The following is a 20,123-nucleotide window of genomic DNA, read 5'->3' on the forward strand; positions in this document are numbered from 1 at the left end:
TTGGAAGTCGATGAAACTCACAAATATCGGCAAGTTGTATTCGTACCCCATTTTTTGTTTATTGGTACCATTATGCAGTATCCCATGCCTCTGATATTATCTTATTTTCCCATATACTTTTAATCAATTAGTGTATTTTGTTTGTTAGAGCGTCACCTTCATATTTTATAAGCTCCGAGTAACTTTCGTTTTCTAAGGGACATTTACAGTTTTTTTGGTTTTGTATTATTTCTGCTACTTCTTCCTTAGTTGGTACTGGTATTTTTTCTTCGTTGTGCAGCGTTAGAGCTGCTATTTCAAATGTTCATTCCTTATTATTTTTTGTATTTAACAATTTTTCGAAGTACTCTTTCCACTTTTCCATAGTTCCTCTTTATCTGTTCTGTCTTGTTGTATGTTGCCTTATTTGCTTTCAATAAAAATTGTCGTTTGCTGCTCCGTCCCTCTATTCTTTTTCAAATTCTTGATAAAAGTTCTTCATTTCTTTACTTACAAATTTATCTTCAATGCATTTTATCCTGTCTTCCATTTCCTGTCTCTTTTTTGTTCTGCATATCTTTTTATTGATTCTTCTTTGCTTATGATAATGTGTTTTATCTTAAGCGTCACCCGTTTGTAACATTTTCTGATTAATACGTTTTCTCTTTTCCATTTTTTTCTTACATTCTTTTGCTCTCTTTGGTAATATTTTATCCACCGCTTTCTTTATGGTTTTCTCGATGTGTTTCCATGCATTGTTTATGTCGATGCTCTCTATTTGGATTAGCGTTTTTTCAATTTCTTCCGCATATCTTGCTGTCATTGTTTTATCTTCTATAAATTTCTTTATTTGAAAATTTTTATCTGGACCGTTATTTTGTTTCCTCCTTCTTTGTAGTTTTTGTTTGATTTTCGCTATTACATTTTTTATATAATTGCAAATTTACAATCTACTCAAAAAAATACAGAGTAATAACTAAATGATATGGTTTCTTGCTAAATGATTTGAGGCGGGCACCATCCACTGATGGGTCTCCGTAGATCACTATTAGGATATTAGTGGATTTTGGTGGTTTTCATTGCGGTTTTTGCTTCTTATCGTTGATGTCTAAATAACTTCATTGATGGTTGGAATACCGAGATCTGTGTGTAATGTGTGGATGATTCATTAACCGACTTTGAATCAGACAATAGTCGGTTTGGTTGCAATACTGACCGTTTGAGTTTACCCGATCGTAGTTTCCGGAAAGAAGAAGACGAAAGAAAGAAAGACATTTGGTTGATTCTGTTGGAAATTTGCAGCATTTTGATTGTGCAATTTTTGTTGTACCTACTCGTATTATAAGATTAAAGTCATTCGTAATTATACTTGTTCTAGTATAGAAGTTTGGATTAAACACAATAAATAAAGTTCCAGTAGTCTGCCAGATAGGATACATTTAAACTGGGATAATTTGTCTTTTATCTTTATTGTGACAAAATGTTTCATTAAGTTGTAGGAAACTCTCACAAATATTGGGCTGATAATACTAATTACAAAAATAAAATACCTGACAGTCGTGTCTGTCGCACCTCCTTGGATTGTAACAATCGTCACAGTCGTTTTGATAACTATCTTGCAATAACATGAAGTTACCCGCTTGAATATTATACAGTTGACCTCTTGCAATTACGGCTACATCTCCAAAAGGTGTAGCTTGGTCTCGGCGACCAATTAGTTGAGCAATTGCCAACCTTTCGCGTAAATGGGGTTCCCAATATCCTTCTCGTAATAATGCTTGGTGAATCGCTTCTCGCAAGCCGGTCTATAAAATATAAAAAGATTGATTAATACAAAATAAAGGTAAAACACGGGCTCAATCATAAGAATTTTTCACCTGTCATTAGGAATAAACGAATATATGTAGAAGTTTAAGTTTAAATAAAGTTTTGGGATACTATCCTCCGTTTCTATGCTTTTAAAATAAAAAATTGTGTTTAGAATAGATTTTTAACCTTTTCTATTTGCTGCAGATATTCTGACATTAAGCTTCTGAGCACCCTACTGAAAACACTCTTTACACTACCACTACACCAACAGTCACAATTACAAAGTCTAGTTACAAACCTAACAACTTGAATTACTTATTTTATACTGAATGTGCCCACCAATTAACCTTCTCCCGCGAAAATGTATTCCAGCGGGAAAACCTCCTTGGTGGGAATCTTCACGTGAGAAAATTCAGTATAAAACACGTAAGTCAAGTCATTAGGTTTTAGTTTACCTTCAGTCTCTGAAGACGATAACTATGTTATCGAAAGTCACGTCAGACAGTGTAATTGTGAGTGTTGGTGTAGTGGTAGTATAAACAGTGTGTTCAGTATGAATATCATCAACGGTTCCAGAAATACTAACTTAGTTCTAAGCACCCTGTCTGCCAAATCTTAATGATTCGTTTGATTATGTACACCAATGATATGTATATGTATGAGTATTACTTTACTAGTGTCTGACTGAGAGAGATAACCTGCTATATTGTGTAACGCGCGTTTCGACAACCAAGTTATCGTCTTCAGAGACTGAGGTTATCTAAAACCTATTAACTCAACCTATAAAATTGTACCTCCCAATCTTCTAATTGCACTGATGATGGTCCAGCTGGTATATGACGAAAATATCTCCCGTTTCCTGAATATTCTGTGGTTGATGTCGATGGTCTTCTGTTTGTTATTGCAGCTACTTCCCAAGTAGTACTTATCAACTGAAAGCCATAAATATAATGTTTGAAAATCGCATATCATGTTTTGCGTAAAATGAATCGATATAGATCTCGATTACTTCTTATATGACTTTATTACTGATAACTGCTTTTTATATACTAGTTTTTATTCCGGTAGTAACTTTGCGTAACGTCTGTAATATATAATAGACCAGATATATCATAGAACTGGATATATCTGTGTCATTAAAAAGTTTTGTAACAAAAATATAGGTAAATCGTAATAGAATTATTTTTTTACCTATCCAATGTCAAAATTAAAGTAAAAAATGTAACAGGAATGGCTTTAAGTAAGTATCGTTTGAAAATCCCACGTCTGTATCGTTACCTATAGTCCAGGAGCTATCAATCTGAAAACTCCTCTCATTCTTTTTCAGAAAAAATTTACGCAAACCAATTTTTTTGGCCGGGGGAGTTAGGCAAGATATTTCGTAAAGTGTGTCATGAGGGAGGAAATTTCTCCCTCATGACGTAACACAATTTTTTTATTTTGTTCGTTTTAATGTCTACTTTAAGATTATCAGCAAACCAGCTCAAAATCCACCAGTTTCAGTTTTTTTTACATAGTATATAATAGGAGTAATGCTAAAATTTAATTTATACCATCCATATGGACTGCATTGATTTAGTTTTTCAAAGATATCGACTGAATACCTTGCAAATTCTTTACCATCAATTATTAACAGTTACTTCATCTCAGGTTTGTCACTTAAATCATCGAGCATTTTCGTAGAGAGATTGTGGCAAAATTAAACACCAAAGTGTACTAACTCTAATATATTCCTAGCTTTCGAATAATTATGTATTCATCATCTGAGAATCAATTTCGTTAAATCTTCTAAAAAAACATTAGATTCATCAACTTCAAAAATCAATATTTCAAATTGACGCTTGTTAGAAATATTCATATCTAATAATACGCTTAATATTTGTTTGATTATTAATTGATTCGAGACGATGAATATAAGTATTCGAAAGATCGGAATATATTAGAGTTGGTACACTTTTGTGCTTAATTCCAATCCCATTACGAAAACTCTAAAATATGAAATAAAATGCTTGTTAAAATAATTTTTTTAAAGATGCAATAAAATCCACATTAAAATCAACCCAAGAGCTCAAGAAGTTTTAATGAAAAAAATGTATATTCAATCTTTTTTACGTGAATTTGATTCCGTTTCAAGAATTTTTGAATTTTCATAATCGAATGTCTTTTTTTTAATTTAATATTCCGTGTTTCGTTAATGTAGTTTTATTTTTATTTTTTTATTATATTGATACGCAAATTGTCAGTGTCAAATATATTTTGATAAAGACTGAAAGTAGTCGAAACGTCAATATTATAAATATGCTTTAAAACAAAATTTCAAATTATAGAAACCTAAAATCAAAATAATTTTCAAGTAAACTATATATAGTGTAATTATGAAGCAGAAAAAAGTAAATATTGATACGTGAATTTTCAAAATTATGGAAAAATTTTAATACGACCATCCTGAAAAACTCGAATACATCTTATTATACTAAATTTACCAAAGTAAAATGAGTTACTCATTTCCTCAAAATTGAAATTAAAAAATTTTAAATCACAGGTCTGTCTAATATCCATTTCAAAATGATGTTTTTCTTTATTAAAAATGAATATATTGAAAGTACCTAATGTTGTATGAAGACTAACAATAAACCTACTTACTTGGAAACTTATGAAAAACAAACTAAAAAACATTTTGTTAATTCACATTTTCCATTAATTTCACATTCAAATTAGAGGTACTCGCTGCTGATTTTACACCCCGTTGTTTTTAACATAGTCACAATTTTTTTCTCAATATTGAAATCCTAAATGTTTATTAGTTACTTGGAACAATATCCCGTTCAAGATATTCGCCGAACAAAAACAGAATTATGACTAAATTATATATTTATTTTTTTCATAAGTTCGACAGGAGATTCCCAATGCAATTCATCCCTACTTTACAACTTACTTTCAACATCGAATTACCGTAGAAGCGTCTCTGTTTGCTCTTGTATCGTGTGTGAACTCGGCTTTACGCTTCAGCGAACGTGTTTATGGTCAAAAAAACAAGAAGTAAGAATTAATTTTTTTGAGGAGTGATTTGAATAATAACGTCTAGCACCACGTAATAATTGATAACAAAGTCGAAAGTATTTAAATCTTGTTTTTCTTATTGTGAATTTTAGTACAAATAATTGGTTTTCCATAATAATAGAATAAATCGCAATAAAACAATAGAAAACCAACAATATTTGAAATGTCATGTTGAAATGACATTTAATCGGAGAATGTGTTTGTAGATATCGTCATCTTTAATGACCCGCAACTACAGCAGAGAGGGGTAATCCACTGACAGGATTTTATTCTGAATTGAATCTCTTCAGAGTGGTTAAAATATAATTATTGCTTTTCTTGAATGCTCTGTATAACGGTATTAGAAGCTTCTGAAGAGATTCAACAATATTGAAACCGGTCAGCTCTCTCAATTTCAGTCACGTTTCCGAAAATATATACTCCGAGCTTATATATTCATCTTCGGAGAACTAATTAATGTAGGAGAGTGAACACAAATCACCTTTATAGACGTTCCACATAGATGACCCCAGATTAAATCACTTGTCTATTTGAAGTTCATAGCTCTGTGGATCTGCCAGCATAAGTGGATATTAAGCTGTCAAATTTGACACAAAACTTAATTATTTGGTGTTGGTATGCATTGTTCATGATTCTCCATGATTCATTACCATTGTGTTGTTTTCTTACTGTCAAGTCTTTTTGCTTATTGTATGGTTGTTTTCAAGGTTTCAAAATGCCTTTCAATAAATTTATGTATCAGATCGCGAATGTATGTATGTAATTTATATCTAAACGCTTACAATATCTTTAATTTTTTTATTCAGATTACATTACATGGAATATATTTCCAAATAGTTCTTAAAATTTCAATTTTAATGATATGAGGATGGTTTAACAAAGAAAACACAAAAATTTTGGAAACAAATATACGAGGATACATTGAAAAATTCTTAGCCTACTATAGAACCAAATCAAATTTCTATGTCAAAATATTTTATTACTAAACATATTCTCCTCTTAATTGGATACATTTATTACAGCGAACCTGCAGCGTCTCTAGACCTTTAAAAAAATGGTTCTTCTTGCTCTGCAAACCAGACCTCCACAGCCTTTATTACCTTCTCGTTGGAAGAAAATTTTCGACCTTTTAAACTTTTTTTCAGTTGAGAAAAGAGACGATAGTCAGATGGAGCCAAATCTGGTGAATAAGGGGGGTGTTGTAATAATTCAAACCCCAAATCACGAATTTTTTGCATGGCAACATGAGATTTGTGTGCAAGGGCGTTGGTCTTGGAGAACTTCTTAGGTCTTAGAGAACCAGAGTGTCGCCATTCCATCGATTGTTGCTTTGTTTCTTGCTTCAATTCGGTTTAAGAAGTCTACATCGTTTTCAAATCGAGCACATATCGAACGCGATGCTTCTATCCTTGCACGCTTTTGGTCAACATTCAAACATTTGGGATATTTAGTGCTTCAGATATCCGTTTTAGCCCAATTCGACGGTCTAATAAAATCATGTCATGAACTGCATCGATATTTTCGGGAACTGACACAGAAACTGGCCTTCCCGGTAGGGGAGGATGCACGTACTTGATGATGGCTTGATTCTCCAATTTTTCGATATTCACAATTTAGGTGGACATCTTTTTTAGGTTAATTTATTGCGTAACTTTGATTTACTTTTTTGGAGTCAAACTTTACACTGACACTTCTAATAAGTTATTGTTCGTTGCTATGGTAACGCAATATTTTGTTTATACATGGAACTGGTCTAGGCTAACTAGATATCAATACATCCTCGTATTTAGTTTTCAACGTAAACTCCTTTTAGCTCGTTAAGCTCCTCAAAACTGCTGACATCACCTCTTGGTGATATGATATGGCGAATAGAATACACGCCGATCAAAGTTTTGCCTATTTCAATATAGTCAATGAAAATTCTTTTGAGCCGATTCTCCCATTTCAGTCTATTGTTTTGATTGTTCTTTTGTTTTGGGTATGGTTATGAAACGCCGCAAAAATTCGCCACTATTTCTGTGAAAAATTACCAAACACTCGATGTAAACATCTTCACGACGCTGTTTTTGTGAGCAACAGCGGTACTCATTTGCGCACAGCTTTCTCATAATCAAATTGGATTGCCTACTATGTCTGTTAGCTTGCGCATTTTCAGTCGACGATTTTCAGATAGTACCGCTTTGTGGATTTCCTGGAGTCATCACTCATTTGGTCGACCATTATGATGCTGGTCTTCGTAGCTCGTACGAACTCGTTAAATTCTACTACCCAATATTTCACTGTTTTTATCGAAGGAGCAGTCTCACCCAGTGTAGAGTCTTGTTCAGCTTTTATATTGGTTGGGCTAAGGCTTTTCGAATAAAAGTATAGTATCTCCTAACAATGACCAATTTTTTCAATGTTTACAAATTGACTGAAAACGTTCATTATTGATGACTGCCAAACAAATACTAAACAACGTGGCATCTTAAAAATTGAATATGCTGTGTAGTTTGCGTAAATTCTAATACAGTGGTATTTTTCAAGCAACTACCACCATTTCTAGGTCAGATCAGGTTTTCCTGGGACCATCCTCGTAAACATGATGAACTTATCATAAACACCATAAGATAAACACAAACTATTTTGCTTGCGACAGTGGATTTAATGTTAGCATTGTAATGCCGCAAATACGACGACAACGTATTGCAAAAAGTTAAAGAATATTATAAACAAAAATTATGAATTACTTTTAAATTTAAATTATGTGCCATAAATAATATTTAATTTTGCCATTATTTTATATATACTATCGCGAACCTCCTAAATATAGATGATATTCCAGAGTGAAAAAAAATTTTTATATGTCAGAAACTAATATTTCTCTCTCAACTTCATTCTTGGTTTATAATAGGAATTCCAAAATATTATTTCAAATAATTATGTTACCGAAGGATGAAACAACATTCTAATTTTTCTACAAAAAAGAACTCAATACGGTTTTGACTTAAGTTACGTCTTGCATTGTGGAGGACGTTCTACCCATGGTTGTGAGAATAAATATGAGTTTTCTATGCTGTGCAACTTAAGACTTTTTCGCTGTCTTATTTACATTGAATGATCATTCCGTCGTATTTCTTATTCCATGTTTAATCTAAGCCCAGCATTAATGACTTTCCATTGATGTTTCTTTTGAATAATCTTTGGTTTCGATCTTTCTTTGTTTACGAAATTATGTTTTTTTTTTTTAATTTGTTCACATAATTGCAATTATTCTAGATAGTCGGGTACGTTTATTAGCCAAGCTATTAATTTACTGTGAGTACGAGGACGACTCAATAAGTTCATAATTTTTTGTATGTAACACAAGTTTTTTAGATAAGAAATAAATTTGCTCTTTCGAATTGTACAATGATTCTTAAATTTTTTGCTTCTCTTCCAGAAAATAAGATTTGTCGAGGTACGACTGCTGATCAGTTTTATTTGCTCATCACCCATTTATGAATCTAAACAATTATTTACCATCACGTCATACTGTGACCGATTATACAGGGTGTAGTACATGAGAACCGATACAAGGTATAGGGAGCCCAAAAATGACGACTGGGGCACTTTACCTCTGTATCCTGAGTAGTTATAGAACCTCAGAGTGGAGACCAAAAATTCTAGACTGTTAAGTGCGTTAAGTAATAGGAGCCAGAACGTGATCGAATCATTCTAGGGCGTAAATTGGGGGTGACCCACCCCAAAAAATTTAATATGTTTTTTATCTGTCAGTTGGTTTACAAAATTTTAGTTTCATACCATGGATAATTTAGTTCAAAAATTTCTTTTATTCATGTAATTTTTCTTAATACGTTGTCATTTTCAAGAAAAAGTCGAATAACCAATAACGTGTTTTCAACAATGTTATTCAAAAAGTTCCAAAAAACTAAGACTTTCCTATGAGTTTATTTATTAAATTTAACAATTTGCAATTCAGCAAGTATCTAAAAACAATTAAATATCCACTTGTTCACTGATTGGGAATTTTCCACTTGAATCAATTGAATTACTAGAACCATTGGATTTTATGTATAAATTCATAGCCACATCTTGACTTTTTTGCAACTTTTTAAGCATTGCTGAACACACGTTTTTGGTTATTACACTTTTCTTTGAAAATGACAAATTTTATGAAAAAGGACGAGAGTAACAAAATTTTTGAAATCAAGTTATCCATTATATGAAAATAATTTATAATATGAAAACTTCTGTAAAATTTTCAGGGTAGATAACCCCTAATGGCAAAAGGATGTGATTTATACATAGGTGGCTTAGAAATTAGTAGGATTTAGATTTAAATTTTGTTATGATTTTTTAAATTAAAGTGAAATACCTAGAGTACTTAGAACTTGCCATGTGTCCCAACTAAGAGTCGAATTGTTGTATTATGTAAAACTGGTCTGTCGATAAGAGATACTTTAAATAGAATGAGCAGAGCAAGGAGTAGAAACACGAAGTTCACCACCGACGAAAAACAAGATACGACCATCAGCATGCTAACCATTTCTTGGGATACTGAAGACATAATTTTAGTTCATTACCTGCAAAAGGTTAGCCACAATTACGGGTTTTGGATATACCAATTCAGTTCTATAATAGGCATTACAAAAAAATGTTGGGGGAAGCTACTTATGATTGTCTTCTTACATAACGGTAACGTATCTATTCATAGGTCCGCAAGAGCCACAATACCTCAGAAAAGCCGATATCTGAAGCACTTAATATTTTATACGAACGCGTTCATCATATAGTTCACGTCAATTTGGATATGAGAAAAATTGCTGCAAAATGGATCCCCAAATGATTGAATGTTGACCAAAAGCGTGCAAGGGTAGAAGCATCGCGTTCGATCTTTGCTCGATTTGAAAACGATGTAGACTTATCTGCTGGAAAAGTTCTTGTTTCAGTTTTTTGGGATTGCTCATGGAGTAATCATGATTGAACAATAACTGGAGATTACTATTCGACATTATTGATCACTCTACGGGAAAAAATTAAAGAGAAAACGAAAAGCTATCTAAAGGTGTTTTGTATTTGCAGAACAACGCGCCTGCACGCAAATCTCATGATGCCATATAAAAAATTCGTGATTTGGGGTTTGAATGACTAGAACACCCCCCTTACTCACCAGATTTGGCTCCGTCCGCCTATCATCTCTTTTCTCAACTGAAAGAAAGTTTAAAATGTCGTAAATTTTCTTCCAACGAGGAGGTAATAAAAGCTGTGGAGGTCTGGTTTTCAGAGCAAGAAGAAACATTTTTTTTGAAAAATCTAGAGACATTGCAGGTTCGCTGTAATAAATATATCCAATTAAGAGGAGAATATGTTGAGTAATAAAATATTTTGACATTGAAATTTTGTTTGGTTCCCTAGTAGGCTAATAATTTTTCAAAATATCCTCGTAACATCGATATCATAGATCTTCAATCTCGTAAATCAAAATCTCAAAGAAAAATAACGGTTTTATTCATTTAAATTGTGTAAAATAGACAAGAATAAAATTCATTAAAAAATGTTAACCTTTGTAACTCGAAGTAAATTTATTTTACCTCTTTATCTCGAATCTTCCCTTACTCTAAACTCCTTTAACTCGAAATAGATTGCTTGTCCCTTGAGTTTCGAGTTAAAAAGGTTTCACTGTAATTATCCATAACAATGTTTGACATCAGCCCACTACAATTTGAACCGCCTACTATTCTACAACTGGAATTAAATACAAGGTATCACATTTCACATCTTCACTGTTTTTTACTCAATTTATCAAAAAAAAAAATAGATTATGATATTTATTTTTTTTGCTACAGTTATAGATTTTGGGAAAAGAATTTAAGAATTAAAAATATTTTTTAATAAAACAAGTATTGTAACTAATAATTTTTTTCATCAAACTTCAACTTGAAAAAATTTTTGATTTGAAATAAAGTAAGGGCTGCTAATTTCACCCACATAAAAAGTAACAGGAATATTCAAAAAATACTTGTAGTTAGTCGCTTGCGGGTGCACGAATATTCCAAGTTTCTAGCATCACTAAAAAAAAAACTCAATTTCAGTCACCATATTTTAAGGGTGATATCTCGGAAAGGGTTGTGGAAAGACTAATCTTGATGTCATACGAGAAATCACTTCGTGAATTTTTTCGCATGAATTTAGAAACACCCTGTATGTTCACTTTCACTTGATACATTTATTGTACAACAATAGCAATTATTAGCATGCTTACGCGTTACAGAATGGATAGAAAGAATAAAAACTAAAGGAAGTGCGAATACGTAACAATTATTATGTGACTATATTCAGATTAATTGCTGGACTCTTCCGATTGTTCTTTTTTTCTACAACAATTGAAATCGAAATTCTCATACAACGATTTTCATAAATGGAAGTTAGAAAAAAATAGGAAATGTGCAGGTTGTGATTATATGTGGATTGTTCTGTGTTAATTGACTATTAAAATTAAATAATTGGCCAGTAAATTTCACAAAAATAATAACCGCCAGGAAAAAGTAACACGGAAGAAGCAGGCATAATCCTCTTTGTAAATTGTTTCCAATCACTCGAACGAAAATTTAAAATTTTTTTCTTTATTATCAAAATAGTTTTCACAAATCAGTAATAATTACACTGACATACAAGATTCTAACACAACTCAGTTATTTTTATAATGCTCATATCCAAATAATAGAAATAATATTTATAAAGCCCTAATTCGAGGATATATTAACCTACTATAGAACCAAACAAAATTTCATTATTAATTAATTGGATAGATTTATTACAGCGAACCTGCAACGTCTCTAGACCTTTCTTGCTCTGCAAACCAGACCTCCACAGCTTTTATTACCTCCTCGTTGGAAGAACATTCACGACCTTTTGAACTTTTTTCAGTTGAGGAATGAAATGATAGTCGGACGGAGTCAAATCTGGTGAATAAGGGGGGTGTCTAGTAATTCAAACTCTAAATCACGAATTTTTTGCATGGCAACATGAGATTTATGTGCAGAGGCGTTGTCCTGCAAAAACAAATCACCTTTGGATAGCTTTCGGTGTCTTTTTTCTTTAATTTTTTCCCGTAGAGTGGTCAGTAATGTCGAATAGTAATCTCCAGATATTGTTCTACCCTTATCCAAAAAATCAATCTTGAATAGTTCATGGCAATCCCAAAATACTGGAGCAAGAACTTTTCCAGCAGCACGAAACTTCTTAGGTCTTGGAGTACCAGAGTGATCGTAGAAATCCATCTCAATCGGCTTCAATTAATTATAGCAAGTTTTTCAATATTCAAAAAAATTTTCACAACGACTGACGAACGATTGTCGAGCAGAAACTAATGCTGAAGTTTTAGTGAGAATATCTCGAGCTTGTGCAAATATATCCCAAGTTATATTGATAACGGTCTACATCTTCAGGATGAGGTCGGGAACTTCCAGACAACCCTCGTATAAGATTTACAAATTCTATACAAACAATATTTTTGTGATTAACCATTCGCTAAATAAACGTACTACAGAGATCTAATGTCTGTCTACTATATTACCATTATTACCTAATAAAATCTCGTATCTTAACATTATCTCGACCTTGATTCCATTAATGCTGACATGTTTTCAGAAATTGTCGAATTACCCAAGCTTTAAAGATTGAGATCCTTAGTTTATATTATAATTAAACGATTTCGTAATCAATCACATTGTTTGGCAACTTTTTTCACTGATTATCTAAATGTTAAACACATTCACTTCCAAATTTTCATTGTAAAAGAAGGATGAGAAACAAATTGCAGAAATTACTCCATGATTGATTAAATTTTTAATGGATCTCATTTTATGTTCTTATAACTGACAAAACTGTTATTGTATTCTTTAAATCTTCTCGACGAATATTTCATCGGAGTATATACTTTATTGATAATTATATATTTAATTATATGAGAAGCAAGTAGAGCTCTTATGATTTTTTCTCCTCCTAGATTCTCCATGAAAATCAAATTTGAATACGAAATGAAACTAAGTATATAAAAGTGTATGGTGTTAACCCTCAATTGGTATCGAGGTTTTACAGTCACGTAATTGGTATCCTGGGGTGTTTCAACACCCCATTTCAAATAAACAATAGGTTGTATATAGCAGTTTACAAGAAAAAATTAAACATGAGTTTTAAATTTAAAAATAAACTTAAACAGTAGTAAACCTCCATGGCAAATTTGACTTATTAATATATTATAATGATCTAAAAACAGAATAACAGAATATCCAAGATGCATTCCAATTTAGTACTGTAACCGTATAAAATAAGTTATTTATAAATAAAAATTTTGACACAACGCTTTAATTGTACATTTACTTACATTTACAATCCTGACATACACGTTTGTGAATTGAATGGTCTTTAAAAACTGCTGCTTGGCTTTTGACAAAATGTCTTCACTTTCCTATCTGTTCTCTTTAAGTAGAAATTAAATCTTCTCTGTTTTGGTACAGGTCCAGCCATATCTGTATTTCTTTCGTTTCTACTCTCATTAGCATTTTCTTCGAGTACTTTAGAAATTGTTGCTATTAGTTCTCTAGAAAATTATTTCGTATCCTTTCGAATAAGCTTTAAAAAACAATGAATGAAACATCTTAGTCTAAAGGAGAGTTACAAACAAATGAAAAAACTTACACCATCTCGAGGTACCGAGTTTCGCTTATTTTTCGAATTCAATCGTTGTTGCACTTTGATTCAGGATGAATTTCGTGAAGGTCGACAAAAATCGGCTGCTGTACCAAGAAACATAAATGCTGTGCGTGAACTAATATCGCAAGGTCGTCATGTGACATACCGTGAGGTTGAGGCATACTAGGGCATTAGTTCCATTCGCATATATTCAATATTGCATGAACATTTGGCTGTAAAAAAGATTTTTTCGCGTTGTATACCGCTTAATTTGACAATCACTCAAAAGAAGCTCGTGTCGATCGGTGCAAAGAAATGCTGAAAATTTATTTCGTTCCTTAGGAAGACTTCTATAAGATCGTGAAAGACAACGAATCATGAAGCTATGCATGTGAACCCGAAACTAAACAATCGACTATATGGGTCTTACAAGACGAATCAAATTCAATAAAAGTTGTTAGCGCATGAAGCATTTCGAACCAAATGGTCGCCTATTTGTCGGAATTACTGGACATGTTACCACCGTTCCACTAGAGCAACTAAGAACGGTTAATTCTGAATGGTGCACCAGCATTTTTTTGCCAAAAGTGATCTAAAAAATCAGGGAAACAAATCGCAGAAGACGAATCATTCTCCACCAAGACAGTGCGAGCTCTCACACATCAGCTCACACAAAAACATTTTTAAACAGTCGAAACATCGAATTGATGGGTCATCTGCTATACAGGCCTTGTTTAGTATCCTTATTCCCGCAGATCAAAAATAAATTACGATGTCAACGTTCAAATCATATAATTTGGTGGTACCTTTATGGCATATTCAATTATAGATATTCGTTTTTCTGTCTATTTCAAAACTTAAGTAGCAACACTCGAATTATCGCTCGCTTGAATAATATACGATTAATTTCATGTAAACCTATGGACCTACGAACGAGTAACCACCCTGTGTACATAAATCTTTAGTTTCATTATATATAAATTTTAGTTGCTCGGATTACTGAGATGGTTAGATAAATGTTCATCAACATCCTGATGATCAGATAAAACAGTTTACTTAGTAAAAGTTCATAATTATACAAGTGCCATTGAACTATTTTTGTAAAGTATAATATTTACACGCAACACTTTCTTGTGAAACATATATGAGCTATCTTTCAAGATAACAGTCTAAAGTTATAGAAAAGAAGGAAATTTAAAATTATTTTTAGAGGTCGTAGATTTCATTTGCAATAGCGATAAATTCATTATGATTTTTGCAGTATGTCTCAACCTTAAAATTTTTGGGTCCCAGAAAACTTTTCATTCCAAATTGTTTCAGAGCTTTTAAAATTTCTAGAAAATGTTTTGTAAGAACATTTTCTCTGGAAAATCAAAGAAATTGGTAAAAATTAAGAAATCACAAAATCGTACTGATTTTTTATTCCAAGTAGCTAAATTAGTTCATATACAGAGCATTTCAATAAAAACTGTCCATCTAGTTTAAATCGAAAATGCCACCTTCACAAAAATATTGAAAAATATGTAAAAAACTATTTAAATATAGAAGCCTATTTGCTTATACGTATTTTTGTTAAATATAAAATTTTAATTTGCTATAAACAATTAAAAAAAATTTCTCCAACTTTGATTTTAATATTTTTGTCTTTCTCTTATGCCTTCTTCCCAAAATACACACGAACACCGGCGCGGTTGCCACTCGCTCGGACACGTTCGCGTCAAGGTTTTATCGCACCGCTCCTACCTCGTTCCTCTGGCATCGTACCGCGTGCCGTGTACCGAAATACCTATTATTTAATTATTTATAAGTAAAATGATCTGACAATAATAGCTAGCTAATAGTTAATTCTTACATCTATTATAGTTACAGGCACTAAGTATAAGTCAAATGTTTCTAATAGAATCAAGTGGAAAATTATAATAAAATGATTTTTTCTAGGACCGTGCGTTTCAACCCACTTTCCCGCACGCATTTTAGTTTTGAAAGTGTCACTTTCCCGCACTAGTGCGGGAAAGTAAAATTATACAAATTTTTACCTTATTAGATAGTTTTTTGCTTCTGAGATTATAACTATTGTTAGTACATGTAAATAAATATTTACGAAATAGTCCATCAAATAAAATTTAAACTTTTTCTAGCTTTTTGTAGCATTTTTAATTTTTTGAAAATATAAAATAATACAGATATTTTTTACATAACCATGTAATTGTTACTAAAACGTCAAAGTTGTTCAAAACGTCTTGGAAGTGACCGAAGTGACCAAAGTGCAATCTTCTTCTAAATTAAACCACATTAAACCGAATCCGATACAATAATATTAATGGATTTATCCGACGAAGAACTTCCCGAAGCCATTTTGAAGGCTGCAAATGGAACTAATTCCGAGCTGTTACCTGCCAAATGACTTAAAACCGTTGCCGTCACCGTCATCGTTATGCGACCTGCAACCGATGCCATCCTCATCGACGTCATCTACCTTCCAGTTGAAACCAAATAACCACTGGACACTACAGAATGCAACAAATTGTGTTTACAATATTAATATTTATAATAATTAGTAGTTTTTAGTTAAAGTTTTGTATACTATTATGTTTGTTGGAATAAAATAATTTTTGAAAAACGGGTTGGTATACTTTTTTGTATATACGGTCGTAGAAAAAATAATGTTCCTAACTCATGCGTAAAGTGTCTTTCCCGCATTTGACCGCTTGCCCGAACTCCGCTCCGCGTCGTTCGGGACAACTGCAGTCGCGTGCGGGAAAGTATCACTTTCTGCACTTGTTAGGAAAATAACTATATACGAGTATATATTCTGATTTATTCCTTTGTATTCACTCAAATACCTATCTACATGCCAAATTTGAAGTTTATAGGTCATCTGGAACTGGGTTAGAGTTTTGATGATGACGATGATAGGTCAGTTAGTGATAAAAATGACGATTTCTGGACGTTAATATCTAAATATCCGTTTGAAATGTTTATGAAATTTGAAGCACATATGTGAGCCAAATTTGACACGTTTATGTGAAATAGTTTTTTAAGTTATGGGGGGGGGGTCAAAAGTAGCTCCAAATGGTTAGTGTAATGTTACACACGGTGCTGCTCACCTGTTCTGTTACTTGAACTTGTCTTGCCACGCTATACGTGTCTAGATTGTGACTTGGCTAGATAGGTTGTTTGACTGACAAGTAATTCTTTCTCGCATAATTTGATTTCTAATCTATGATATGATAACACTATATATTATGAAATATTCTGTAGTGCTCTATACCGTTCTCTGTGTGATGAACCTATGATAAAGTTAAAGAGAAAATCTTCAAGTAGAAGTTATAAACGTTGATTTCAGTTTATAAATAATATCTCACTTTTTCACTTTTCATAGGAATATGTAAAATTGTAGGTGATATTCGATGTTGTGTATGCAGATGTGGTTTTGTTTAATTTTAGATTGTCTTATTTTCAGCTGCCTTACCTGGTACCGAAGCTGCTCATAAACTTGTCGTCTCAATTCGACAAAAATGTACCCCCGAAGAAGTTTTAGCTGTTTTGAAAGATCTGCCCAATCCTCGAACAGAAGAAGAAGCCGATGGACGATTTAATCCTCTTAAAATCGATGTTTTCGTACAAACTTTGCTAAATTTGGGTTCGAAAAGTTTTTCTCATAGTTTTGCAGCTATATCGAAGTTTCATTATGTTTTCAAAATATTAGCAGAATCAGAAGCCGCTCAAATATGTATATTGAGAAATATGTTTGAATTATGGCATAATCATCAACAGATGATGATCGTTTTAGTTGATAAAATGTTGAAAACTCAAATTGTGGAATGTTCAGCAGTGAGTATTTATAATTTTCACTCTGATTTCGAATACAAAATTTGTTTTACTTTATATTTTATTAAAAAATACTTGTTTTAGGAGTGTAATTTATTCATTCTATTAACTACCTCCATTTACTGTTCATTAATCCACTACTATTCGTGAAATCAACTTAATTTTTTTTAGCAAAATTTAAGTTCGTCATTTTTTACAGGTAGCCAATTGGATATTTTCCAAAGAAATGACTAGCGAGTTTACTAAAATGTATCTGTGGGAAATATTGCATTTAACAATTAAAAAAATGAATAAACATGTTATAAAACTTGGTGGAGAACTTAACGAGGCCAGAGAAAAACTTGCTCGTGCTGAATCAAGTGACAGTGAATCTGAAGATGACGAATCAAAGAAAAAACAAGGTAAATAGATGAACAGATATAAAGAAAGACTAAAATGTGGGTTGTGCATGCTCTGTGACATAAGAGATTTATCATGTCCCCCATTTGTTAGAGCTGGGCTGGACATGTATGTTAGAGCTCTTCAAGTAGTCCCTGAACATAGATGCCTGTATTTGAGACATCTTCAAGGAGGGCAATTCTCCACTTTTCATTCCACAATTCCAATCAACACGAGTACTCTGCCACGGATAACTAGTGTCTCGGTGAATACCGAAAATATGGGTTCTGGTATTTCACCATATTCTCTAGACAAGTTACATTTGCCGATGCTTCTCAATTTTAATAATTCAATTGACAGTTACAAACCATGTTCTTATGTTGTTCCTACTTAGGTCAATGTATTTATAACGTCACTTAATAAATCGTATGACTGACTGACGCACATATGGCGCTACCATTTTCAAATCCATATGACGTTTATGAATTTCAACTTAGTCAGATAAAAGTGACAGCAATTTAGGTGAATCTACTTTCGTTATTTTCAAAACAATCTCGTGTGTTAATTTATTAACGCTTCTTGATAAAAAAAATACTGTACAAGCTCAGCAATGGCTTCAAAAGTGTTATTCGGACTCTGCTCCATCGAAAAGAACCATTTTTTAGCGGTTTGCTGATTTTAAACGTAGTCGTACAGACACCGATGATAGTGAAGGTTCTGCTCGACCTAGTGAGATGGTTACTCCAGAAAACATCAAAAAAAGTCCACAAATTGCTTATATCAAATCGTAAAATGAAATTGCTTGAGATAACTGAGTTTGACCATGTTTACACGTAATAAATCAGATTTTTTGCGTCGATATGTGACAATGCATGACACATGGATCCATGACTTCACTCCGAAATCAGAATGATCATCATCTTAGTGGTTGCAACCGGTGAACCACGTCCGAAGCGTCCAAAGGCACAACAGTCAGCTGAGGAGGTTATGGCTTCAGTATTTTGAGATGCGCATGGAATATTGTTCATCGACCATCTTCAAAATGGAGAGGCAATCAATAGCGAATCCTACATAGAATTGTTGGATCGCTTTAATGCAAAAATATGTCGAAGATAAAATCACCGTTTCATCAAGCATAATGCACGTATTCACAAATTGATGACAACGATGGTTAAATTGAACGAATTAAACTTCGAATTACTTTCTCATCCACTGTATAGTCCAGATCTAGCCGTCAGTGACTATTGTATATTCACTGATTTCAAATAAATGCTCGTCGGTAAGAAATTCAACCCAAATAAAGAAGCAATTGCTGAAACTGAAGTCTATTTTGAGTCAAAACACAAATCCTCCTACAAGCACGGCATCGAGAAGTTAGAGAAATGTTGGATTGATTGTATTGCTCTTGAAAGAGATTACATTGATGAAGAGAAGTGCTTTTTGACAAAAAAATGTTTTTTTCCTAGTTACTCACACGGCTTATTGAGTGATGTGTTATTAGACCAATTGTGGTCATAGTTTCCGAGGAAAATGTTTCAAATATTGTTTCTCAAGAATCTAATATATTCATTTGAACTAAGAAAACAGTAAAAATTGAGTTACCTAACCAAGAGAATTTTTTTCAGTTCAAATTTTGTAACAATAATTCTAGTTGAAATATATTTAAAATAAATATTGAAAATAAGAACTTTTTCAAAAATTCGGGACAAAAAACATATCGCTTTTAGAAAAATCCGGGACGCAAGATGGAAATCCGGGACGAATGGTCACCTTACCATAAGGCATACTGTAATTTTATAGAAGTATATTCTCTATCAAAAGCTGGTTTTACTCGTTTTGTATATTGTCCATTTTAAATTAAATTCAAATCATAATTATATTGTTTCATTTAAGATGATGCTGAAAAACCTACAGAAGAAATGGTGGAGAGAATGGAAGAAAAACTGGAATTAGCCCATACGCATCAGAAAAATCTATTCTTGATTATTTTCCAAAGATTCATTATGATTTTATCTGAACATCTAGTACGATGCGATACCGACGGAAAAGATTACAGTACTCATTGGTATAAATGGACGATTGGGCGCTTACAACAAGTATTCCTTGCAGTAAGTAATATAACTTCCAATCTTTTCCCGTTGTCAGTATTATTATACATAAATTTTATTTTATTTGTTCCTGTAAATACAGGAAGATAATCAATTTGAATATCTGAAAGCTACAAAAATATCTTACCACCAAAAAATTTAAATAAAACAAATTTGGATAACATACAAAGGTAATTTCAAGAAAATAAAGGATAAAGAAGGCAGGCTTACAGAAAAAGACCACCAATATAAATAGATATGGGTAGATTACTTTAAGCACTTGCTTACTGCACCAAGCACAGG

General features: G+C 32.5%; 1 protein-coding gene across 1 annotated transcript in view; it reads left to right on the top strand.

Moving 5' to 3' along the window:
- LOC130452769 (nuclear cap-binding protein subunit 1-like) overlaps positions 1–20,123 on the top strand; it is a 40,858-nt gene that overhangs the window by 18,887 nt on the left and 1,848 nt on the right. The window contains 3 exon segments of the mRNA XM_056792198.1: positions 16,988–17,358; positions 17,555–17,756; positions 19,627–19,841. Of these exon segments, the coding sequence (XP_056648176.1) occupies positions 16,988–17,358; positions 17,555–17,756; positions 19,627–19,841 (788 nt within the window).

The sequence above is a fragment of the Diorhabda sublineata genome, chromosome 2, assembly GCF_026230105.1.
Source record: "Diorhabda sublineata isolate icDioSubl1.1 chromosome 2, icDioSubl1.1, whole genome shotgun sequence".
Taxonomy (NCBI): domain Eukaryota; kingdom Metazoa; phylum Arthropoda; class Insecta; order Coleoptera; family Chrysomelidae; genus Diorhabda; species Diorhabda sublineata.